The following is a 26,537-nucleotide window of genomic DNA, read 5'->3' as shown; positions in this document are numbered from 1 at the left end:
TAACAAATAAATCCTAAATGTGGGAACATAGCTTTTTTAAAAATAAGGTTTTCACTGTTATATCACTATAGTACTCTTTTATGTAACCCAATGATGCTAGATTTAAAAAGAAAAAGAAAAAAATCTTATTAACATGATTCATGGGGGCAAAAGAAAACCTTTTTCTTTTTACCATTATTCATCTATAGCAGTGGTCCCCAACCTTGGGCCTCCAGATGTTCTTGGACTACAACTCCCAGAAGCCTCCACCACCACCTTTGCTGGCCAGGATTTCTGGGAGTTGAAGTCCAAGAACATCTGGAGGCCCAAGGTTGGGGACCGCTGATCTATAGCACTACAACACTCCTTCATTTATGTGCAAGTTTGCCAATATTTTGATAAATATTTTAAAATATCACAGCCCAAAATAAATAAATAAATACATTAAAAAGACAGTGCAAATTGACCCAAGCGGTATCTTGACTACAGGTCTTCTTAAGGATTTCACCTATTATTATAATGTGCTAGGTGACTAATAATCTCTAGTTTCCTCTTAATGCTGTATTTCATTAATCCATAGCTAGTCAGCAATCTGTCAAATTCACATATACGTGTGATCTTCTGTTTTTGCCTGTATTTTTAACTTCGTTTCATAGAAGTCACAACTAAATTTAGGAAAGATGAAGTTATAAAGAACGGGATGTAACAAGAAAGCCACCATCAATATGTCCCAGTCAGGAGAACCACACCTTCCGCCGCCCCATCCACAGCAAAGATGTGACACTCACAATTATGGATGCAGCACCATGGAATGAGTAGATGGGAAGAAGGCAACATCGCCACCGGTGTAGAAAGTGGACTGTTATTCTGCTTCAGCTTATAGTTCGAGAGCAATTGTTATGAGGGATAAGAGCCACCCACCAGGAAGTGGTCTTGATATGTCCAACAATTCAGGTTTGGAGGCAAAAGTCACAGGAGAGCTTCGAAGAGGTGCTTCTTTGGACTAAAGCTCTCAAACCACCACAGTTGCCTCAAAGCTGAAGGATACTGGGCATTGTAGTAAAAATTGGATGTTTCCAAGCTGTGGCTCAGAGCACCTCTGAACAACTACTGTTTGTTTCTTTTATCTCACTTCATTCAGTATAGTGTGACAGTCAAGCTCAGCACTCAGGAAAGGAGGCCCAGAGGAAGCTAGTCCTGGGCAGTATTTGCAGGCATTGCTAATGGTTAAATGCACTTCCCTTGCTTGTATTATTCTATACTTCTAGTTTAAACACACACACACACACACACACACACACACACACACGTACACACACGTACACACAGGAAATAAGTGTTTGTTGATTTCAGGCAGAAATAGCTCTCTGTTATTGATGCTGTCCGAGTAATGATTTCAGTCTTATTCCAAAGTAGCTTACCTTCTCAGCCACATGAGAGCCTCTGTAGCAGAGTGTCGAACCCGGGCCTCTTCAGTTTTCACTTCATGGAGGATGATTTTCTGAAGGGTGTTGAATTCTTCTTTGTTGGTTATATATTTCTGATTGATTTTCTGGAAGAGACAGAGAATCAGACCACACGTTTTGAACTATCCAGGGAAGCTCCTATTGTCAAGAGTGGAACTTTAACAATTTCTGCTGATTTGCAGGTTATAGTCCTATCCAGAAGAAGCAGATCTGTTTATAGTCATTTACATCACAGTTACATCCTGATTAGACTACTGTAATGCAGTGTCCATAGGGCTGCCTTTGGAGACAGTTCAGAAACTTCAGCTAGTATGGAATGCAGATACAGTGGTACCTCGCTAGACGATGACCCCACTGTACGATGAATCCACAGGACGGCGACTTTTTTGTGATTGCTACAGCGATCGCAAAACGATGTTTCCTATGGGGGATTTTCATTTGACGACGATTAGGTCCGTGCTTCGCAAACCATTTGTTCGCAAGACAATGATGTTTTCCGGCTCTGTAAAATGGCTGCCCTGTGTTTTCCGGACCCATGCTTAACAGCTGATCGGCGCTGGGAAAATGGCTTCCCCTATGGTTATTTTCGCTGGATGATGAGGCAATTTCCCCATTGGAATTCATTAAATGGGTTTCGATGCATTCCAATGGGGAAACTGTTTTCACTGGACAATGTTTTCACTTAACAGCGATTTCAGGGGAATGGATTATCGTCGTGGTGTGGGGCACCACTTTACTTGAATCTTTATAGATTCCAGCAAATAATTCATCTGCAGTGGCTACAGTGTTACTAGTGAGATTCCAAGAAGATTCGATACACGGGTAGTTACCTTTAAAGCTCTGAACAGTTTGCATTCAGGAGGACCATCGACATCTAAATGAACCTGCTTAATCCCTAAGACTGGGTGTGCAGTCCTCTACTTATACGTATGTCTGCCATTAGGTCCACCAGGCCCCTGGACAGGTATGACAGGGTTGCTTCAATGGTGGCTCTGCCCCTATGCCATTCCCTCCTAAAGGATCACCACTTTGGTCTCTGGGGCTTGTTTTAAACAATTTCCAACTTAAACTACTGCTGCTTTTCATGCATGCTATTTTAATGATATAAATATTTTATATTTTATTTTTCTTTTGTGGGATGGATTGTTTTCTGGATTTTTATCGAAAGGTAACATTTTGTCTAAGTGACGAACAGTCTTCCATCCATCTCACAAGCAGCAGATGGTTCCTCAGACGATTAAGTGTGCGAGACACTCTAAGAACCGGAGGCCAAGGTCTGCAAGTGCTAGCTATTAATAATGACTTCAGGAGCCACACTGATTGTATACACTGTTCAAGCTCTTCTGCTTGTATGAAAAGAACAGCGAGCCCTCCACTAAACTCCGAATAGATCATCTAAAAAGAAGCTCTCTGATAGCCAGAATCTCCAACATTATTTGTTCCTGACCCTTAGCAACCAGGGAAATAAAACACCCCACCCCTACACTAGACTGGATTTCATTTGTTAAGCTAGCATGTTTATTCAATGTGAAAAGGAAAGCGCATATTAACTCCCACCCTCTTCCTGTTGTCATTTTGCTCACACAAAAGGAACAGGTCTGAATTAAGGAGACCCGTTCCATCTTGGTAACAGCAAGTGATCTAAAACATCCATTTCCTTGTATTTTGACTCAGGGGGTGAGCCTTCATGGGTAAATGAATCTCTTTAGTCCTGTTACTTGTGTGGGTGGATATGTGTGAGCAAAGCAATAATGGAAGGGCTGACTTAACATAGACATCATGACTGAATAAGGATGATATTAAAGAGCAGATTTCTTTAATTCTCATTGATTTCAAGGCATCTGCTCTAAGTATGACTAAGCCTGGGTCCAGTTATGGTTAAGAATTGTTATTTGGAAACTATTACCTTGATGTTACCTTCAAAATCCATTTTAACAGGAGCAAAGACTTTGGATCCAAGTTTGTCTGAAAGAATTTCATGGGGAGAGTATCTGGGTTAGTCATTTGTGAGGAGTCCTGTGACATAAAGGCTGACAAGTTTGCAACCCGTGAACACCTCAGCCAGATAAAATTCATTCATTTTTGAAGTACCATAAGATCCCTTATTGTTTCAGAAGAAAGAAAACATTCCCTCTCCCCCAAGACTGTTTATGCCCCAGCATCCGCTGTAGTTGTCATCTAGAAAAACGTGATCAGGACTTGGAAAATTTAGTGTTCCGGACTACAGTTTCCAGACCGCCCATGCTCCCATGCCCACTGACTTGTGTTTGTAAATCTGAACTTGAAAATGTTTTCTCAATATTAATGTGTCATGGATTTGAATCCTCTCAGGAGCAAAAATGGGGAAAAAAGAAAATCTGTCCACAGAGCAACGGCTTACAAAAGTGCTTTAGCTGGTCAGTTGCATAGCAGTTTAGCAAATGGGATACAGAATAAGGAGGCAGGAGTTTTGATTTTCAACTCTCAGTGAAACAAGGACCAGCTCAAATATCTGAGAAATTAAGCTTGTTTGTTTGTACTCTGATTGTCTCCTCTTTGTGCTAAGCCATAGTTTCTACTCGCCACAGCCTCTTGTTTTAGCCATGCATTGTCCTGTGGACAACCTGTGAAATCAATGAAAGAAAGTACCAACCAGTTTGTTTTCTTCATTTCTGGTCTGTCCCCTCTCCCTCCCTCTCCCCCATTTATCAGCTTCTGTCTCAAGCTGTGCAGTTGGGAAGCCAGAGAAACAAGCCATTTTCTGGATTCAGAAGCAACAGCAAACTGTGGTTTAAATAAGTTAGAGATTCTAATCTAGTAATAGCCCATAACTTCTAATTTGTGGTTTGCAGCTCTGTTTGCAGGGAAGACAGGCAATGACAAATGTCACAGAGAAAGCAGAGAAACACACATACCCAGTACCGGTACGATTTCATAACAAGATCGCAGAAACTCCTCTGTAGGTATACCTTCATCTTCAGCAAGTATGATATCACTAAATCTGGAGAAAAGAACATGCAGACAAAAAAATTCATTAAGAATTCCTATGTCACTACAGGTAGAGGTACCAAGAAGAATAATCCCACTTTATATCGCAAGCTATATTACTGAGTCTCCTGACGAGAATGCTGCCAGAGCAGTGATTCCCAAATCTTGGGAACACAGATGTTCTTTGACTAAAACTCGCAGAAGTCTTGATCACTAGCTCTGCTGGCCAGGATTTCTAGGAGTTGTAGTCCAAGAACATCTGGGGACTCATGGTTGGGAACCACTATGCTAAATAAGTTTGGAAAAACTCACAAAGGACAAAGGGCCTTTCAGAGGGACCAAAGACTGAAGACCCCTTAGAGCATTCTAAATAACGTTATGGTGAGCATGTGAGGGGCAAGGAGGTTGCAAGCCCCACTCTTCCATCATCATTCTCCAGATATAGAGAATGATAATCTTTAAAAGAGGGTCTCTTTTTCACACTGAAGCTTTCCATGTGACTGGCAACCACAGTTTTCAAGGTTCTGGATCATATGGAGTGTTTGGATCATCAAAGTTTCGTATTTTGTATAAAGAAAGTGTCAAAACGATTAAGGGGATGTAAGAATTGTAACCCTGTAAGTCAACCCTGAGTGCTCACTGGAAGGACAGATCCTGAAACTGAGGCTCCAATACTTTGGCCATCTCATGAGAAGAGAAGACTCCCTGGAAAAGACCCTGACATTGGGAAAGTGTGAAGGCAAGAGGAGAAGGGGACAACAGAGGATGAGATGGCTGGACAGTGTCATTGAAGCTACCAACATTAATTGGTCCAAACTCTCGGAGGCAGTGGAAGACAGGAGGCCTGGCGTGCTCTGGTCCATGGGGTCACAAAGAGTCGGACACAACTTAACGACTAAACAACAACAACAACAACAACCCTGTAAAGGCAGATTATGCTCAGCCAATGAGGTTTGTACTGTCAGCAGTTGGTGCCGGGGAAACAGCTAGCTTTGCCAGCTAAGTGAAAAAAACATGTAAAGAGCCAACAGCTCCACACACTGCAATGCAAAGCAACCCTGCATCCTCGGTAGAACTCACTATAGAATGTATATGGTCTTCTGACTGAGCAGACGCCGACAGTAAAATATTTCATCTCTGCTTCAACGGCAACACTAGCCTTCTTGTTGACAAAACAGGCTTATCAACATTTTCTGCACCAAAAGAGGGTTCCATCATATTTTTCATTTTCATCCTCTTTCCTATCCTCCTGCATGCATGTCTTCCTCTGCATGCTGTCTGTCAGGCTCCTCCTCAAGAATCCGAAAGTGGTTCTCTAGCTCCATTGGTGACCAGTGTTGTCGTCTTCTTTTGCTCCTAACTGGGACTCCTTTCCATGGTGCTTCCTCCACTATACAGTGGTGCCTCACTTAATGAGCGCACCGTTTAACGACGAATCCGCATAGCAATCTGTTTTTTTCAGATTGCTAATGTGATCGCATTGCGATGTTTTCAATGGCAAAACATCGCACTGCGATGATTGGTAAGCGTTTCACGATGTTTTTTTAAACAGCTGATCGGCGGTTCCAAAATGGCCGCCGGACGCCCAAAATGGCCGCCGCAACCATTTTCGCGCCCTGCCCTCGCTTACCGAGGGCGCGAAAATGGCGGCTATGGAGGACCTTCGCTGAACGGTGAGATTGGGGCCCCATAGGAACGCATTAAAACTATGGGGTTTTTTTATCTGTTTAGCGATGTTTTTGCATAGCGACGATTAATCCGGAACGGATTAACGTCGCTATGCGGGGCACCACTGTATTTGTTCTCTCGTTAGCATTCACCTCCTCCACTTTGTCTTGCTGTTCTTCCACCTCCAGAGTCTCCCTTGGCGGCGGCTGCTCCAGAGCTCTATCTATGTACTCTTCCCTCCATAATTTCTGTTATCGTTTTACCTTCTTTTTATTCCTCTGCTATGTTCTTGTCATTGTCACTTAAGGTCCAAAGGGAGCAGCCCACCCTCCTCTGCTCTTTGGCTAAAGCCAATCTGAGCGCCCTTAATCGCTCTTTGTTTTTTCAGCACTGCATCTTTCCCCCTTCCTCCTCCACCTCTTACAAATCATCTGCACTGGCTTTTTCTTTCCTTGCTTGCCTGAGAGATGCACCGTAAAAGGACACTTGCAACGCATCACATATCCTCTTCCTTCACCTGACTCTCCTGGCACTGTTCCAAATGAGAATGGGTGGGTGGGAGGGAAGGGGGAAGAAGGAGGGACAGTGGAGGGGAGGGGAAATCTAATTGCAACTTGGTATTTCCCTCCTCTTTTCTTTTCCCTTCCCCCCCACCCCAGAAATCTTTAGGTCCTACGAAAATGTTCGTATGTTCAGTTTAAGTCTACTGTAAAACCCTGAACATGTCTCATCATGCCTCTTCATCAAACAGCTGATCCTTCTTCCTACATTGGCACAAGAAACTCTGCGACCTGTAGTTCTTGAGAGGGTGTCACAAACATATATGTCTCTTAGCCTACAATTTCTAGCTCAGCTGTTCACTCTTTCCCTTCTAAAGACAAGTAAGATGTCTAGAAAATAGACAGATAGAAAAAGAAGAGGTAATCAACTCTCTATTCAGAATATAACTTTTTCTGCTCTGACCCTGCTTTTAGTCGGCACCAATGCATCTCACAAGATCTGGACAACAATTTCTGTGCATTTGCAATGTGGGTATATAAGACTCTTAAAGAGTCCATCAAAATATTACACTTTTCTGGTACAGCTCTTTGCTGAAACGAATTGCAAGCATCTATCAGAACATGCTCTAACTTTCACTCTTGGAAAATATTTAGAAAAATGGATCCATCATAGCCATCCTTCAGTCTCGAGAGATTATGGTAACATGCTCAGTATCGAGAAGTGTCCTCTCCAGAGCATGAAGCCTGGGTAAAGTTGTATGGAGGATAGGCTGTTACCCAAGCAGCAAATCCCCCCTCTCCACATTGCTGAAATGGTCCAATGGAAAGGCAAGAGCCAATACAACTGGTTCCAGCAACGTCACAGGAGTTGGCAGAATGACACAAACTGCCTTTGGGACTCCAGCTCTGGATTTTTCCTCTAGGTTAACTCCTGAAGCCTTTTCCATGACTGGATATAGCTGCAAGGCAGTGGAGGTTTGAAATTGGAGTTTTCCCTCTCCTAGATGGGCTGCCTTCCATGGCTGACAAGCCCCACCTACCCGGCCTGCACTCTAATAGTGTGGAAGTATGATCCGACCCTTAAAACTTTCCTGCCTCCCAGTGTAGGCAATGCTAATTGGCTTTCCTCTTTACCATATTAGGGTCAGAGACAGAGTCAGAGAATTTGAGGATTTCGCACGGTCCTGGCACACACTCATTTAAGGAGGGAAAGCCCCACCTCCTAACCCATGCGGTGGGGGGGGGGGGAATAAATCCCAGCAAAAACAAACTCCTCAGCAAAATGTCCATGCAGGCAAACCTGGTCTTCATGGATCATGATATTTATTAAGCACCGGTTTTGAGGCCAGCTCAAAAAATAGCATGACTACAAACAAGACCAAATCACCTAAGCATACTATATGGAAAAATGTTAACAAATGATAGATCAGAAGATGCACAATTTCCATTATCCCAGTGTTACTTTTTCCAGCTGTGGCAATTATATGAATTACCATAGATCTCTATTCATGATCTCTGGATCACATTTACTACCTGCACACAAGCATGTGATGGGCTGCATTATATGTTCAGAAGACATATGGTGTGTGAACAACCCCCCAATCTTATATATTGTTAGTATTGTTTTATATATAGATGTTTTTCTCTGGCATAAACTAGAGTTAAAGAAGTGGGAAATACTGTATAACATGCTTTGCTGAAGAACATGGAAAATGTATTTACCCTGCCACATCACTGATTAAGTTTCTTTATATAGGTTCCAGCCAGATTGCAGACCTACCTAATGCTCATAGCGCTGAAGAACGTTGGAAAATCATTGTTTGTTTCCTCTTTCAGTGATGCTGATTTGTTCAGGGAACTCCCTGCCGGCTCTAACGATTGGTCTTGATTGTCTTTGTTTGGCAGCAGCTTCTCTTCTCCTTCTTTCTTGCTCCCACCTTGGATTTAAAAGAACATAAATCTTAAAAGAGTAGAATAGATGAGGTACTTCCAAATTAAAACAAACGATGCAAATGTTATCTTCCTTATATTACCCCTTCACTAGCATCCTGCACTTCAGGATGGGTCGCAGTCTGCACCCATTCATTCTCTTCTCTCCCCCATCTTTTTTAAAAAAATTTTTAACTGTTACAAGGAAATCCAGAAAGAGATCAGGATGTAGGGCAAGTGTATCTATGATCTTAGAAGCCCAACTATAAAAGACAGCTTTAGAGGATTTTCCCAAAAGACATTAAAACCAGTCTAATTATCACTCTCCATGGCTGGACCTCCTGAGCTTAGGTATACACTAGTCTGTTTTCCAGTCCCCCCTTTTTTGTACTCCCAGCCACAGTATAGAATAACAGAATCATAGAATAATTGAGTTGGAAGGGGCCTATAACACCATCAGTTCCAGCTCCCTGCTCAATGCAGGAATCCAGTAGATGGGTCGCTGTGGCTTAGATGAGGATGAAGAAAAGAGGTGGAAAACCAGCCATGAAAAGGGGTAGACTACCTGAGTGGTGGGCGGGCTGACAGAGAATGTGGGGCCAACACAGAAAAGGCAACAGGCTCTGCCAGGTGGGACTAGTCAATCTGTATTCTTCTCTCCTTACATCTTTCTGCACAGTGGGTTTGAAATTCTATCAAACCACCGATTAAATTAAGATCAAATAATAATTTACACATCCCATCGTCATCATTAGATCTAGGACACATCAGTAAAAAAAATATATACTAATACAGGGAAAACCATTTGCCTTGAACTTCTGCATTGCCATCATTTAGCTGTGACGTTTATTTTATGGTCCATCTCACCAGGTTTCATAGATACAGGGGTCTGATTATCAATCAGGGTTGGCTCAGGAAGGTTGGCGTTTGCATATATAGATCCGTTTTCACAGTTCTTTAGTTCCATCTGCCTGGGAAGAAAAAAAAACAGAAGAAAAGAACCACAAGTGTTCAATAAGGCAAATGCTTTGCTCTTCTTTCGTGGATTTTTGGCAGGAAAAAAATCCATTCTGTTCAGCTCACAACAGGGATGAAGAGCCTGTAGTCTGTCACATGTTGTTGTACTCTAACACCCATCAGCCCCAGCCAACATCAGGGAAGATAGGAACTATAATCTCAAGTGCCCAACGTGTCTATCTCTTACGTCTTTAAAGCAGACATAAGTTGAAAGCAGCTGCTGTGTGCTTTTTCTGTCTGCTGTTTCTAAGAGCAACACTGGGCCAGCCTCACTATGAAAGGGCCCCTGAAAAGCTGAATGAAGAACAAGAAGTGTGGCGTACCTTTCTGCTACACCGTGGCTGAATAGGCTGGGAAGTTTTAGCTGAAAGAGAAAGGAAGGAATTAAAAATTTCACTGCACTGGCAACATGCTCAGTAACTCATCTTAGATACATTCAAGGAATATGGGAAAAAATAGAACACGACCATAACAAAATATTTTCATATTCTTAACATTGAGAATATGAAGTCTACAGCATAGGAGAAAATAATAACGAATCCATTAAAGGCAGATAAAGAGGATAAAATCCATACTAATAGGATGAAGTAATGGATTTGGAAACAGTGAGTCAGAAAGTAGCACAGTACCCTAAAAGGATGTGCTTCCTTTGAAACCAAGAGCATAGCAAAGTAACCTTTTAGAAATATTTTACCAAGTGCCAATGATGGCTCTTTCTTCTCACAGAGTAATGAGCAACAGCTTTCTAATTATCCATTTTTTTTTAAAAAAAAAAGTTTCTTCTAAAAAGTACTTGTAGTGTCATGGTTGTTGTGGTGACAGGATGGCAACACATTATTTAAATGAATTCTGTGGGGAATTTTGCAAAAGTTACATCAGAAATTACTTTGAAAAAAATTTCTTTTGTATCCTAATACAAGATACAAGGGCCTGATACTAGAACTGAAAACAAAATAGAAGTTGCATTAAAAATAAAACAATATCATTGCCTAAGGCAGTGGTCCCCAACCTTGGGCCTCCAGATGTTCTTGGACTTCAACTCCCAGAAATCCTGGCCAGCAGAGGTGGTGGTGAAGGCTTCTGGGAGTTGTAGTCCAAGAACATCTGGAGGCCCAAGGATGGGGACCACTGGCCTAAGGGACAGGAATGAAACAGTTTGGATTAGCCCACATACCAAAAGCTTTTTGCTGAACCCATAATGACTAGACTTTTTTGCCAGTCTTCTGATCTTGAGTCATACTGGTCTCCCAGATATAATGGCCTTTTACTACTGTTTTGTTTGAGCTGTTCTGCTGCTTCGTTTTATCTGTATTCCAAGTTTTAAAAAATCCTGGTATCTGACTGTGTGTGCCTTTTAAAATACTCTTTTAAAACGTCATTTATTGCTACAAAGACCTGGAGTAGAAATGTAGTTTATAAAAACAAATACAACATTTCACAAATGGCTTAAGTATTAAAATCCTTCCACTGACAGCTTGAGGCCCACCACTGCTCATTTTTTAATATACAGAGCTTTGAAAATTTTGTACAACTCAAAACACGCAAACTGTACGTTGCTCCAATTAATTAGTGATGCATTAGACGACAGTGTGTCCCTCACTGCGGAACTGGCTGCTCTGCGCATGAGGAAAGGGGTGGGGTGGAGGGTCCCACAGCAGCATCGGAAGCTACTTCCGTTTACCTTGTTTAATTTGCGGATAGCCAAATGTGGGGATCCAGATGGCGTGGGATGGAGCAACTCAGACGAGAAGGCTGCGTTGGCAATTTGCATACATTCTTCAAGGGTCTTCAGGAATGTTGTGCAGGTGGATTTCAACAGTGGTTCCATTTTAACAAGGTTCTGCAAGATCAGAAGATTATTTACCATTCTCAGCATTACATGAATTTCTAGGCGTTAACAACCACTATATTGAGAGACCTGTCACATTTTTTAATATAAAGATTTGCTTTTTCCAGCACAAAGGACACACCTACCAAAACAAGATACTTTATTTAATGTACTTCTGTTACTTATCGAAATTCGTCAGTAGTTCACAATGCTACAAACGCACATCAAAATCTTAATACAAACCACATTACTACTAGAATTACAAAAAGACTGATGTTGGGCAAGCCGATGTGGAAGTCTCACACCTGGGATGCCACAGCCAAAAAGGCTTTGTTTCTTCCTCTGATTAGGACTGTCACAGATTTTAGCAGTGCAGGCAGGTGGATACATGGCTAGGAACTCCTCCTATCACCCAGAATGTAAGACATTCTTTTATAGATAGTATTAGTGCTTTCTAGTACAACTACGGCTCTTACTAATTGTATCCAGAGCTACATACAACCTAAGTCTAAACCAATACTACTGTAATAATAAAAAGACATCTAACAAATTAATTCCTAACAGAGGAAATATAGTACAATCAACCTTAACACCAGCCAACAAAAAAACATACTGGCACTAAAGCTTAAAGTGAAATATACCTTTTATAGCTGTCCGCTTGGAATTATTGTCAGTGATGTACAAATGCACGGCAGCTGCAGCACTTTTGAAAATGGTATTTTTCAACACTATATAACTACAGGTTTGTGATACACTAGACATGGCAGTTACCTTTGTTTTATCCACTTGTTGAAGGAGGAGGTCACAATACAGCCGAAGTTCTGCCATTTTAGTTTTCAGTGCTTCTGTGTTTTCTGTGTACTCTGAATTTTAAACAAAACATAAACAAGCATCTGTCCAAAACAACTTCACACTGTTGTTAAATTTATGACCCACTACAATCCAATGCACCTTAAACTCTCAAAATTAAACAGATAATTCAAAGATATACAATTTAGATAGCTGCCCCCATAGCCACATTCTTCAGCATTTTGAAAGCTGAATATAAAAGGAAAACTTGGGGGGGGGGGGACAAACATGGTACTAAGTCAACATGATTTATTACACCAACTTTGATTAAAAGCAAGGAAGGATTTGGACTCAATGGCCTTGTAGACGCCTTCCAACCATTATTCTATGATTCTATAAACTTCTTTTGGTAAAAGATATTGCAAGTTCAGTACAAAACAAAAGTCCAGTACACCAGGTCAGTACAAAATAAATCTGCCCTCATCCATGATGTAATTCTGGATGAGGGTGCTGACCTGGCGTGCATTACTCAGACCTGGGTGGGAGAGGCGGGTGGTGTCCCCCTCTCCCTGTTGTGTCCGCCTGGGTACTCGGTCCGGCACCAAGGTCGCTCAGAGGGTCGGGGAGGGGGAGTTGCTATAGTCTATAGGAGTTCTATCTCCTTGACCAGGCTTCCTATCCCTTTGAGAGGAGGTCTCGAGGGCCTGTATTGTGTGTTGGGCTTGCGAAACAGATTAAGGATTCTGTTGGTGTACCGCCCAACCTGCTGCATACCAACAGTCTCCCTGCCTGAGCTGTCGGAGGTAGTCTCGGACCTGGTGTTGAGGACTCCCAGGCTGTTGGTGCTGGGGGACCTCAACATTCATACTGAGGCTGTCTTGACTGGGGCGGCTCAGGACTTCATGGCCACCATGACAACCATGGGGCTGTCTCAACATGTCATCGGCCTGACGCATGAGAAGGGCCATACCTTGGACCTGGTTTTCTCAACGGGACTGAAAGATGGTGATTTGGATGTGGAGGGGCTGGTTGTGACCCCATTGTCATGGTCAGACCACTTCCTGGTCAAGTTTAGTCTATTAGCTACTTCTCCCCTCTGCAAGGGTGGGGGAACTATTAAGATGATCCGCCCTTGGAGACTAATGTATCCAGATGGATTCCTGAATGCTCTGGGGGATTACCCATCTGATATGGTTGGTGCTCCTGTCGAAGCTCAGGTCACCCTATGGAATAGGGAGATGACCCGGGCGGTTGACACGATCATGCCTAAGCGCCCTCTCCCTGCACAAAGAGCCCAGACAGCTCCTTGGTATACTTCTGAACTGTGGGCGATGAAGCGAGAGGGGAGACGGCTGGAGCGCAGGTGGAGGAAATCCCACTGGGAGTCCGATCAAACACGACTCAGAGCCCATTATCGGGCCTATTTCGTGGCAATATTTCTCCAACCGTATTGCTTCCTCAGAATGTCATCCAGCAGAGCTGTTTTGGGTGGTCCGGGATCTTCTTCAACCGGGAAATCCGGTGGAGGTCCCAGACTGCTCATCAGCTCGCTGTGATGAGTTTGCCATTCATTTTGAGGGGGACATCGCTCAGATTCGCAGTGGGTTGGACTCCACAGTTACTGCAGAATCAGAGGATGTGTCCAGTGTGCCATACTTAGGTCAAGTATTACTGGATGAGTTTCAATTGTTGAGACCTGAGAATGTGGACAGGGTGCTTGGATCTGTCTGTTCTACCATCACTTAGCTCAATCCTTGCCCATCCTGGCTAATTGGAAGATCAGCCAGGGGGGTTCGCACCTGGGTCCAGGAGGCCGTGAACACCTCTTTGAGAGAGGGAGTGGTCCCTACCACCTTGAAAGAGGCGGTAATTTGTCCACTCCCTAAAAAACAACACTATACAGTGGTGCCTCGCTTAACGAGGATAATCCGTTCCAGCGAAATCGCTGTAGAACGAAATCCTCGTTAAGCAAAATAAAAAAGCCCATTGAAACGCATTGAAAACCCTTCAATGCATTCCAATGGGCTGAAAACTCACCATCCAGCGAAGATCCTCCATAGAGGCGGCCATCTTCGCTGCCTGTAAAGCGAGGAATCAGTCCTAAAAAACAGCGGGGGGCCATTTTGTACACCCGGCGGCCATTTTCAAAGCCGACGATCACCTGTTTTTAGATCATTGTAATGCGAAAATCGGTTCCGAGGCAGGGAACCGATCATTGTGAAGCAGATTTTTCCCATTTAAACCATCGTTTTTGAGATCGCAAAAAACTAATCGTCAAGCGATTTCCTCGTTAAGCGAGGCAATCGTTAAATGAGGCACAACTGTACGTATGTTTATTGTTCAGTTTCCATAACTGAGAAAACTGAAATATAAATATTAGAAGTCCTGTTTTTCTGGAGCTGAGAAGTATAATTGGTAAGTAATGCCCTTAGGAGGACTGCTTGCCTTTTTCTTTCAGCGTCCGGATGTCAGTCAAGCAGGCCTTGGCAGTTCCCAGGGCAACCAACCACTTTTGCCTGTCAGCTGCATTCTTGGCTTTCAGATAGAAGTACTGTTCTCCAGGGATAATCAAATCCATCCGCATATTATCTGTAGGATGAACTAAGATCAACAGAGTTAGCCTGTACACTCATAGATTCATGAAGGTGTAGTGTAGCTTAGCTTGGCTAAGAAAGAACTAGATTAAATCTAAGACATTTTGCTGACTGAGGCAAAGGTCAACATCTTGCCTGCTGCTTCTAACCCACTCATTCCATGTACAGAAGCAAACTGATCTGGCAGTTGAATCTTACCTTAACATTAACAATGGGCAAATATTCTCCCCGACCAATTGGAGCAGGAGGCTAATTTCAGGAGTACAGGCAAACCATGTGGTGTACATGGTTCTATCTTGCCCCAAAAGGTAATGCCCACAGAATTCAAGAAGATGCTGCCTCATGCTGGCTAGTGGTAGGGCTGCCCTGAACATAACACATTTTAGTTTATGAAGCCGAGATACACAAAAGTCTTGGCCTTCACACACTCCCCATTTCCTTCATTCCATTTGGTGTGCAACAACTGAAGACACCCTTGGTTCATCTATCATAGTTTTCAGTGACATCCCATGTACCACATACCAAGACCAAACTAAACCAGGACCATGGTTTCAGACTCAGCCCAAGGAAGTTGTGAATTATCATAGAAGGAAGAAAAGGGATGAGAGATTGAGGTGTGTGTGTTGTCACCTGAATTACTTGTTTACTCATTTTTTAACATTTCAAGAGCACCTGATGGCCAGACTCCTATTGGTTAGTTATGCCAACCTCATTGCAAATCACAGTAGTAAATTGACACTAGGTAACAAGTTACTACTTGGATATCTTATAGCTCATCAATTCACTTGACCAGCACATGATAAAGAGTACAAGTCAACATGTTAATGAGCAGCCATTTGGTGCCACAGTTTAAGACACTGTATTTAAACCAAGGTAACTGACCAGTACAACTCTGGCCACTGAATGCAATCCTGTATCACAGAAAATTGTATAAATACATAAAAAAAGTAAAGACAGAACATTTTGTAGAAAGTATTTAAAGAGGGATTTTTTTTGAAAAAGTTATACTAAGATTATGTATCAAAATTAAGTTGCAACATTATGTCATAAGTTTATATTAACATCAGCTGTGAAACAAGTCAATTAATTGTGCTTAACAAAAATCAATGCATGCAAACTCTGGAGATATAAAATAATTATAAATCATCCACATCGTGTCTAAATGCTATGAATGTTTTGGGTAAATCTATTTTTATATTTTGATGGTATTGTTTATTTGCATTTTATTATTTCTATTTCTTCTTTTGTTAAATTGTATTTTAAACCTGTTGGTTATACATGTTGTAAACTGCTCAGAGTGACTTTCAGCCAGATGGGCAGTATAAAAATGAAATAAATAATAGATGATAAATAATTAAGAAACTAAGGTATTTTATATCCAAATGAGGTCACTGTCCACATTTAAACATCAATGATGTTAAAACCAAGCAGTGCATTCATACACTCAATCCCTGCCTTGTTCTTTCTGCCACAAAAACTGGCTTTCATTAAGTTTTTCAGCCCTATATATGGAGCAGAAAATTTGCCTAATATCAGTGAACAAACTAGGTTGGTACACCATGTAGCAATCCTTGTTTGTTAAGTGACATGATGCCAGAGTTTATGAGCTCATACATAATGATGGACGGCAGCTCTATGAAAGCTACGATTTCCATGACAAAGCTAAAAGAGAAACAAAGAAGCTAGGAGAGGAGGAAGTTTGTGGATTAAATCCACAGTTTTTAAAGCTGGTTTATGAAGCTGTGGATAAAAAAAAATGGAAATGGCCACCGTATTCTAGTAATCAAGAAAACTCATATTGCAGTTCCTTGTCTCTTTTAGCTACCTTGAATTTCACATACTGCCATCTGGATGCTTCCCTTACAGCCTTTCCAAGCATCTTCCCGTGAGTCGTAATAGGATAACACCCCTCCTGCGAGAAGGAACCACCGAGGCTGCCAGCCTAAAAACAGAATGAGATATTTTAAACCATGGCCAGAAGAACTATATAGGTATATGATGTATTTACATACTGTTTGTACATAAAGTCCTAATGAAGCCAAAACATGTTGCATAAATAATGGAACTACACTAGCATCTCTTCTAGTATTTTCTTCTAGGCTGACCTTTGTTCTCCCTGACCGCATGGTCTGAGGGAGCGGGGTTTTAGCTTTAAATGAGTCTGAGCAGAAGCAAAATTCTCTGGTTCTATTTTTGACCCTAATTTGGTAAATAGGAAAGCCAAATAGCATTGCATACACCTGGGGAGGGGGCGGGCAGGAAGGTTTTAGGGGTAGGATCATACTTCTGCACTATTAGGGAGCAGGCTAGGTAGGTGGGGCTCATCAGCCTTGGAAGGCAGCCCATCTAGAAGAAAAAGTCCGATTTCAAAACTTCCACTGCCAAACTATCCACTGATGGGAAAGGCTTCAGAAGTTAACTTTGAGGCAAAATCCGGAGGCGGAGTCCCGGAGGCAGTTCGTGTCATTCTGGCAACTCCTGCAACGTCGCTGGAACCAGTTGTATTGGCTCTTGCCATTCCATTGGACTATTTCAGCGATGTGGAAAGGGGGGATTTGCTGCTTGGGTAACAGCCTATCCTCCATATTATTTTATCCAGGCTTCATGATCTGGATAGGACACTCCAGCTTCGCATACAGCGTCGAAGCAAAATCAGGGAGTTGGACAGAGGACAGATCGTATTTGTCTTCAGTGTAGAAGGGATTGTCACTCTTAAATTGGCCTTCTCCACCACATTAGATGCTGTTCGATGTCCTCCATACAAAGCACGTTACCATAGTCTCTCGAGACTGAAGGATGCCTACACTAGCATCTCTATAATTCAAGTATGTATGTACAATACAAGTGCATTTCAAAAAGAAGGATCTAAGAATGGCATTAGGAGGTTTCCCCACCCCACCCCCCACCATTGGAATGCAGCCTGTGACAAACCCAGACCTACTGGGATCTGCCACACGTTAACTAGGCTGCCACCAACCATTCCCTATAAGAAGTCACACAGACCAGGGATGGATTTTTAAACAAATAAAAGAATAAGGTTTATTTAAATCACACACAGGAAAATAAAATGATCAGGTGAATAAGATAGAGTAACGTGGCTTAATCTCATTCATACATGCATACAGTTTGGTTCACACAGAACACTTAACTTGAAGCACAGACCCTGAACCTATCAGTTCTGGCTAACCAACAGACACCTGAACCTATCAGGTTGGTACTCTGACACACAGTAGTACCCTGTCTGACACACAGACTCCCACACCAGCTTCTTCTTCCCAGCTGCTGCTTCTTCACATCCCAGCGTCTCAACTTCTCCACACACGCATCACATATATATACAGTACAGCCCCTCCTCCTGATGTCCCGCCTTCCACTCCCCATAGGATGGAACTTTCCCTCCAAACCCATGACAGACAGGTAACATCAGTGCTGTATGTAACACCTCCCCTCTTTATAAGTTGTTTTGTAGGGGGAAAGCTAAGGTGCTTTGTCCCAAAAAACAACCTGGATAAAACACACAACAACAGTTATACATACAATATCATACCTACTTATACTTACATTCTAAGTTAACCATATCAATTAGGCATTTAAACATTTACTATATACATTATATCAATTTACCTTTATTCATACAAACCAAATTCAAAAAACAGGTACATTTAACTTTTTGTCATCAATATATATATAGTCCATGTTTCTTTCGTCGTCTTCATTCTTCAGGTCTTCTTGACAAGGCGTCAGCAACACAGTTCACTGACCCTCTGACCACCTTCACTTCAAAGTCATAGTCCTGTAGGTTTAAAGCCCACCTCATAAGTTTGCTATTGTGGGTTTTCATTGTCTTTAACCATTGCAGTGGTGAATGGTCAGTGCACAGAACAAAATGTCTTCCCCAGATGTAAGGCTTGGCCTTCTGGATCGCGTAGACTATGGCCAAACACTCCTTCTCCACGGTTGCCAAATGTCTCTCACCTTTTTGAAGTTTCCTACTCAGGTAGGACACTGGATGCTGGTCACCATTCTCATCCTCCTGGCACAGAACTGCTCCTACCCCGCTGTTAGACGCATCGGTGTAGATGATGAACTCCCTGTCGAAGTCTGGAGCACGCAGCACTGGATAGTTGATTAACGCCTGCTTCAACCTCTGGAACGCCTCCTCACAGTCGCTGGTCCACGGGATGCGGTCATCAGCCTTCTTCCTCGTCAGATCGGTCAGCGGAGCCGCCATCTCGCTAAACCTCGGGATGAACTTTCTGTAGTAGCCCACCAACCCAAGAAATGATTTGACTTTTTTCTTGGTGTTGGGTCTGGGCCAATCACGAACAGCTTCTATTTTGGCCTCCAGGGGTTTTATCACTCCTCCCCCTACCATGTGACCCAAGTATTTTATTTCTGGGCTACCCAGCTGCAGTTTGTTTTCTTTGCAGAGCCTAGGCCAAAGCACTCCCTCCCCTGGGTTAAAGTGCCTCTCCCCGGCTTTCTGGTCATCCCAAACTTTCTTTCTGACCTTTTGAGCTTGCAGGGTCTCTGCTGCTAGCTCTAGGTTTCTCTTTAGGTCCTTCCTCAAAGAGTCTATATATGTCACAACGTCTTGTGGGTCATCCTGGGTGATCTGCTCCCAATCCTGCTTGATCAAATCAAGGGGCCCTTTCACCCTTCTCCCAAATAAAAGTTCAAATGGACTGAACCCGGTACTGGCTTGTGGCACTGATCGATAAGCAAACAAAAGGGATTGCAGCTTCTGGTCCCAATTGTTTGGATTCTCTGCCAAGTAAGCCCTAATCATACGCATTAGAGTCCCATTGAACTTCTCAGTTAACCCCTTACTTTCAGGATGATAGGCAGTGGTTTCCTTGTGCTTAATTCCACAGATTTGCCATAAGCGTTTCATGAGCTTTGATGTGAACGATGCGCCCAAATCTGTGATTATTTCTGAGGCAAATCCCATCCTGGACATATACCCCACCAAGGCATCTGCCACTGTGTTAGTTTCAATGTTAGTCAAGGGAATGGCTTCAGGGTACCTTGTGGCATGGTCCACAATGGTGAGAATGAACCTGTTCCCCCTCTTTGTGGCCTTGGGCAAAGGTCCCACAATATCCACCCCTATGCATTTGAACGGAGTGTCAATCACAGGCAAAGGGCACACCTTTGCTTTGGTCCTGTCGCGGCTATTCCCCTGCCTTTGACACACATCACATTGTTTACAGAACTCCCTGATCTGCTTCCCTATGTCAGGCCAGTAGAAATTCTGTGTGATTCTCTGCTGTGTTTTGTTCACCCCTAAGTGTGCAGCAAACATGTCAGAGTGCCCCCTTTGTAAGATCATGGGGCGATACTTTTCAGGTACCACCAGCTGACTTCTGATCCCATCTCCCCCTTTTGAGATATTCCTCAGGGTCTCTCTATATAAAATCCCCTTTTTCTCCAGAAATCTCATTGGGGTTTCAGGTGTTAGCTGGGCATCAGTCACCTGTTCAAAACACTTTTGGAGAGTGGCGTCTGCCTTTTGCTCTTGTCCAAATCTGCTGTCTGTGGTTAAGGTTTCCACCACAGCTTCTGAACTCCCCCCACCTGCTTCCGTCTCTGGCTCATCATTACCCCCCTGAACTGTCTCCGTGGTGGCTTGTGAACGTGTAATCACTAGCACCCGTTTCACATGTTCAGCCAGGTCATTTCCCACGAGCACGGCTGCTGGCAGAGTCGATGAAATCGCTAGCCGCCAAACTCCCCTCCAGCCTTGAAAGTTCACAGGTACCTCCGCTACTGGCAGGGAGATTACCTGCCCCTCAATCCCTGCCACCTTCATGCTCTCATTTGGGATTACATACTCCCTGGGAATAATATCTGGATGGCACAGGGTCACCTGGGAACAAGTGTCCCGCAGCCCCCGATACTGATGTCCAAGTATTCCTACGTCCACCCCTGCTGTCTCAAACAATTGAGAATCTGTTCTCACCAGCAGGCAGCGCCTGACCTCTACAAGAGGACCATTTTCCTCAGCCTGATCAGCAGAGGTAGCTGTTCCAGATTGGGTAGCCATGGCAACAGGCTCCCTCAGTGACAATGAGCCTTGCTCTTTCTGGACACAGAACACAGCTTTTGGCTTGGTTCCACTCGAATCCTGAGGCACAATTCCTTTTAGCTGCTTTAATTTCTCACACTCTGAGATTAGATGGCCCTTGCCCTGACAGAAATAACATTTTCTGCTATATTTTGAGTCTTTCTCATCTTGTTTTGGTTTTCCCTCCAAAATCTGAGGTCTTGGTTTCATGTCTGAGGGCTTCCCTTCACCATGGGCCCCTCCCCCTTGCTGGCTTTTCCCTTTTATTCTCAAATCCAGCTCCTTTTGCTTGGCCTCAAACTCAGCCCTGATCTGTAAAATTTCTTCCTCAGCCCTAGCTTTTATCTCTTTTACTTTTTCTTCAGTCTTATCTCTGATTTCTTTTAATTTAATGTCTTTTTGCTGAGTATATTTTTCAAGATCTTGCTCACTTTGTCTGACCTGAGCCTCATACTTTTCCTTCTTTGACATTTCTTCAACTGATAAATTGTTAATACACTTATTTAGGAAATCCAATTCCAATTGTACCATTCTAATTTGGTGTTTCAGTTCCATCTCTTTTATCCTCATGGCCATTCCCCTTTTCTTGGCATCTGCCTCTGCCTGACAGATTTCAGCTGTTTCTCTGGCCTCTATTTCAAATTGCCTCATCCTCAGTTCATGCTGTTGGGCTATGAGCATTTTCCTGAGTTCTGGGTTCTGTTCTCCTGTGCTGTCACCCTGCACTGAGCCAAATTCATCCTCAGAACCTTGGTCAACCTGGGGGTCTTTCACTTCACCCATTTCTGCCATTTGGCTTCGAGTCAAGGGCATAATCCCCCCTCAGAACAAGCTGCTTTAAAAAGTCAAACCTCAAAATAAAACGACCACTTTTTTTTTTTCTTTTGCCTCAGAACCAGCTTTCCCTATAGATTGCTGCTGTCCTTTCAGCACTAACTTGCAACAGTTGCGAGCTAGAGTCTACCCCCCCTCTGCTGGGCCTCTCAGCAGACAAGCTAGCTCACTGCTATTTCACAGTTTTGCCTCAGCTTTTTTCCCGCCAAAAACAGGCTGCCTCAGAGCACCCTAATCTAGTCTCCCCAGTTGGCACGTTCTTCCACTAGCGCACCTCCCCGTGAGGTACACCTAGAAGATTACCTACGCGCCTCAGATTGTCCCTGACTAGACCCCCCTTGCTCTGGGCACACTTGCCAAGGCTTTGCTGGACCGCTGGACAACTGGACCAGTCGTATCCCACACGCTGGACACCAATCAATGTGACAAACCCAGACCTACTGGGATCTGCCACACGTTAACTAGGCTGCCACCAACCATTCCCTATAAGAAGTCACACAGACCAGGGATGGATTTTTAAACAAATAAAAGAATAAGGTTTATTTAAATCACACACAGGAAAATAAAATGATCAGGTGAATAAGATAGAGTAACGTGGCTTAATCTCATTCATACATGCATACAGTTTGGTTCACACAGAACACTTAACTTGAAGCACAGACCCTGAACCTATCAGTTCTGGCTAACCAACAGACACCTGAACCTATCAGGTTGGTACTCTGACACACAGTAGTACCCTGTCTGACACACAGACTCCCACACCAGCTTCTTCTTCCCAGCTGCTGCTTCTTCACATCCCAGCGTCTCAACTTCTCCACACACGCATCACATATATATACAGTACAGCCCCTCCTCCTGATGTCCCGCCTTCCACTCCCCATAGGATGGAACTTTCCCTCCAAACCCATGACAGACAGGTATGTATGTACAATACAAGTGCATTTCAAAAAGAAGGATCTAAGAATGGCATTAGGAGGTTCCCCCCCCCCACCATTGGAATGCAGCCTCCCTGCAATTTTCTGAAATCTATTTCAGTTCTCAAACCCAAATATATTCTCTGTCACAGAGAAACTAAGACCCATCCCAGTTCATCATGTCAAGTCTAGAGGCATTGTTGTGTTCCACTTTCCTCTGGCCACCTCAGAGCCTCAAGACAGCCAACAAGAAGCAACTGCAGAAACAAAGCTAGGAAATTTTAATTTCATTTCGATAGAAGTTCCCAGAATCCTTCAGATAGGATGAGACATATGGAGTACTGTCATCCCCAAAAAGTAACTTTTCCTAGCCCTGCACACAAAAAATCCATGTCCACTCTAACTGGAATGACGGAATGTGGCACAAAGTCACTGCTGTTCTTTTGAAGCAATGTTGCTTTCATCATAGGCATCCTTCAGTCTCGAGAGACTATGGTAACATGCTCTGAATCGAGGAGTGTCCTCTCCAGAGCATGAAGCCCGGGTAAGGTAATATGGAGGATAGGCTGTTACCCAAGCAGCAAATCCCCCCTCTCCATGTTGCTGAAATGGTCCAATGGAAAGGCAAGAGCCAATACGACTGGCTCCAGCAACGTCGCAGGAGTTGGCAGAACGACACGAGCTGCCTTCGGGACTCCAGCTCCGGATTTTGCCTCGAGGTTAACTCCTGAAGCCTTTTCCATCGGTGGATATAGCCACAAGGCAGTGGAGGTTTGAAATCGGAGTTTTCCTTCTCCGAGATGGGCTGCCTTCCAATGTTGCTTTATTCTTCAGACAAAGGTAGTTCCTCCAGGAGAAGGTTCCATGTCAGAATGCACTCTCAGACATACACACAGTACCTATCCTATATATTAGCTTTCCCCAATCTGATGCTCTGCAGATGCCGAAGATTTCCCATCATCCTCAGCCAGTATGGTCCATGTATTCTCAAAGGCTTTCACGTCCAGGATCCGATGGTTGTTGTGGGTTTTTCGGGCTGTTTGGTCGTGTTCAGAAGGTTTTTCTTCCTAATGGTTCGCCAGTCTCTGTATGGTCCATACTGGCAGGGGAAAGTTGGCTTGTAATCCAACATATCTGAAGAGCACCATGTTGTGGGTGGACTGCTGTACAGTGAAGGCAAGTCCTTTTTGTACTAGGCAGTACGGATGGAGAATTACAGTCCCATTTAATACCGGCACGCAGACAGACCCAGGTTTGCCAGTACAGCGTATTGAACACAGATATTAAAGCCAAGATCTTGAACAGAAGAGGCAAACCATTCAACACTGTATTGATGTGCTATACTGTACTGATCACACAGCTGCTTCTACTCATCCAGTCTAAGGAGAAAAACAAAGGACACACCGACATTGCAGTGGAACAGATGGGACTGAGATAGGTACAGCTAAGAAAATTCTGATTACTCAGTTCATGTACAGTACTCGAACGCGGTGAGGTATGACGGGGAGAGAGAGACATAAGCAGTGTAGTACCATGGTTATAATGTTGGATTTGGGAGAATCACAACAGCGTTCTCGCTCAGCCAAGAAAACCTCTGGATCACTTTGGGCCAGCTTCTCTCTCTTTCAGACTTAATCCTTTTCTCCCAGGATTCTTGTGAGTACTGGGGAAGACAAGAGCCATATACTGTACGCTGCCTTGACTCACTGGAGGAAAGGTAGCAGGCAAATGAGTAGTACATTACAAGTAAAATCATCCATCAGCCAAAACCGGGGTGGGGGTGGGAGTCACCCTGTTATTTCTAACTTTGGCCAACTGGTAATAAAGCAAGGAAATGAGAAGCAACAAATGGCAACAGACTGTGATGGCATAAAAATGACCCTGTAAACAATATACGTAAAGTCCTTTAGTTGACATATGCCTCTAATTCACCATCAGGCTGCTTTGTGTCATAAGTAAGCCTACCCATGCTTTCTGTTGAACTGTAACACAAGAATGTGTCCACCCACATGCATGTAATTTAGCATTTTCTGTCACAAACCACACAGAATATTCCAACATGACTCATTGGCATTACAATATTTATAAATTTTGGGGAGCCAGAAAGAGGGATGGGCAAAGAAAGAAAAGGGGTCATTCATTACAGCTCAATGAAGGAAAGATGAACTAAATAATATATGGAAAGAACAAAACTGTATCTTTGATATACAACTCACTGAGCAAATTGAAAACATGATTTATTATCAATGAACAAATTTGGCTTGTAAAATTTCACCAAAAGAGAAGAACTGTTTCTACAGCTGTAATGATTTGTAGCTTGTTCTTAGCACTGTATTCTAAAAATGCTAAATTCTATGCCTAATGACAACCCTTTTTTAAATATATAGATAACTCAGATGTGGTTTACCATTCCCTTCTTCTGCTGGTACCCTGAAGTTTAACCAAGGCTACACAGGGTGGCACTTATCCTGAAAAGCACAGTGGTGAATCAAACTCTTGACCTTTAACTCTGCAGCCAGTTTTCAAACTCATTGTTTTAAATCAGGTATGGGCCACAATACAGGTCACCTTGCCTTTTTATCGGCCCATGCATTGTGTGCACAGGCGGGTGGGCGGAAAATATATTATGTGGCCCTCACAGCGAAAAGTTTGGAGACCCCTGTTCTAAATCATTAGAAGGTAGCCCAAAGAAAAAGACACACACACACACAAAGAAAGACACCTAGATAAAACTAATGGTAGGAAAACTTAAGAGGGTTACAATTTGATTATAATGTCTTGACCCTTGAAAAAATTCCATAAATGAAGGCAGGTGACCTCCAAATACCAACGACATCCTGTATGTGCTAAAAAGACACTTACTGAAATCATTGCTCATTTAAAATTTTATGCTACTTTGCCCTCAAATACTAAAGTGTTTAATACTGTATTGACTAAAGCATTTTATGGATATCAAAGAGTGCTGCTTATATATCTTCCCATAGTGCTTAAAGCACTCTCTGGATGGTTTACAACAGGAGTAGAGGCCTTAGATACAATCTGTCTCCTATTTATCATGCTGTCCTTTCATTTGTCCCCAGAAGAATCAGGACCACACAACAGAAGTACCGACTGTTAACAACGCATGACAATGGGTGGAGAAGGACTGCAGAAGTGGAATTTTCACTCACCCCCAGTCCTTTGTCCTTCTAACAAGCCTATTCAGACCAGGAGGAAGTGAAACCAACATGGAAGATATATCAGGGATCCCCTACCAACTCTCCTCAGACTGAAGAAGCTACTTGGATGAGTAGAGAAAAATTTCAACCTAATAAGAAAGAAGTCCAGTTGCCATGACGGAACTTCCAGATAACCTCACCTGGATGACTGAGGATCTTCACAAATATATTCAGTGGTGCACTCCAGTTGGGAGTAACAATTGATTTAGCCTAAATACAATGTTCTTTTTTGTTGTAATTTTTACTAGAAAGTAACTATGCAGGAGCTTATTTCAGATCAAGCCAATCATGGATAGGGGAGAATTCTAAGATTTTTAAACAAAACTTGTCTCCTTTGTTGTTTTTTATCTCACTTTTTAAATGTGTAGCATGTAGCTTAACCCTGTGTTTTTCAATTTTTTTTTCCCTGCTGTCTAGTCATTTTATGTCTGGTTCAGAAACCCTCACTTGTGTCAATACAAATTTGAAAATCATGACTTACTCTGAAAGGTTTTATTTAATTCACCTCCCCAACCTAACCCAATGTTTAGGAGTTGGGAAGAGTGCTGGAAAGATTACATGTATCTGGTTGTGTCAGCAGGAAGTAGCATTTGACTAATATCCCCGTATAATATTGGCAGTATCAATAAATAGCTCTAGCTTCTTTTAAGAGAACCAAAACAGATCCTGTACTTCATATTCTGAGTTTCATATTCTGACAACATAGACATAAACTCTACCATGTCACATTCCATTAATATAACATTGATATTAACAGAAAATGCTAT

General features: G+C 42.9%; 1 protein-coding gene across 1 annotated transcript in view; it reads right to left on the bottom strand.

Annotated features, from left to right (window-relative positions):
- Window positions 1-26,537, bottom strand: part of PLEKHA8 (pleckstrin homology domain containing A8) — a 38,587-nt gene that overhangs the window by 8,568 nt on the left and 3,482 nt on the right. Inside the window, exons 2-11 of the mRNA XM_020780335.3 lie at window positions 16,563-16,679; window positions 14,589-14,744; window positions 12,126-12,217; window positions 11,208-11,366; window positions 9,850-9,890; window positions 9,377-9,480; window positions 8,361-8,517; window positions 4,340-4,425; window positions 3,352-3,410; window positions 1,401-1,531 (exon numbers count right to left, since the gene is read on the bottom strand). Coding sequence (XP_020635994.3) covers window positions 1,401-1,531; window positions 3,352-3,410; window positions 4,340-4,425; window positions 8,361-8,517; window positions 9,377-9,480; window positions 9,850-9,890; window positions 11,208-11,366; window positions 12,126-12,217; window positions 14,589-14,744; window positions 16,563-16,679 — 1,102 coding nt within the window. The remainder of the gene's footprint in view (window positions 1-1,400; window positions 1,532-3,351; window positions 3,411-4,339; window positions 4,426-8,360; window positions 8,518-9,376; window positions 9,481-9,849; window positions 9,891-11,207; window positions 11,367-12,125; window positions 12,218-14,588; window positions 14,745-16,562; window positions 16,680-26,537) is intronic.

The sequence above is a fragment of the Pogona vitticeps genome, chromosome 6 (genome assembly GCF_051106095.1).
Source record: "Pogona vitticeps strain Pit_001003342236 chromosome 6, PviZW2.1, whole genome shotgun sequence".
In the NCBI taxonomy this organism is placed as follows: Eukaryota; Metazoa; Chordata; class Lepidosauria; order Squamata; family Agamidae; genus Pogona; species Pogona vitticeps.
Note: the sequence above shows the minus strand (reverse complement) of the source record. Positions and strands in the feature narration are given on the sequence as shown.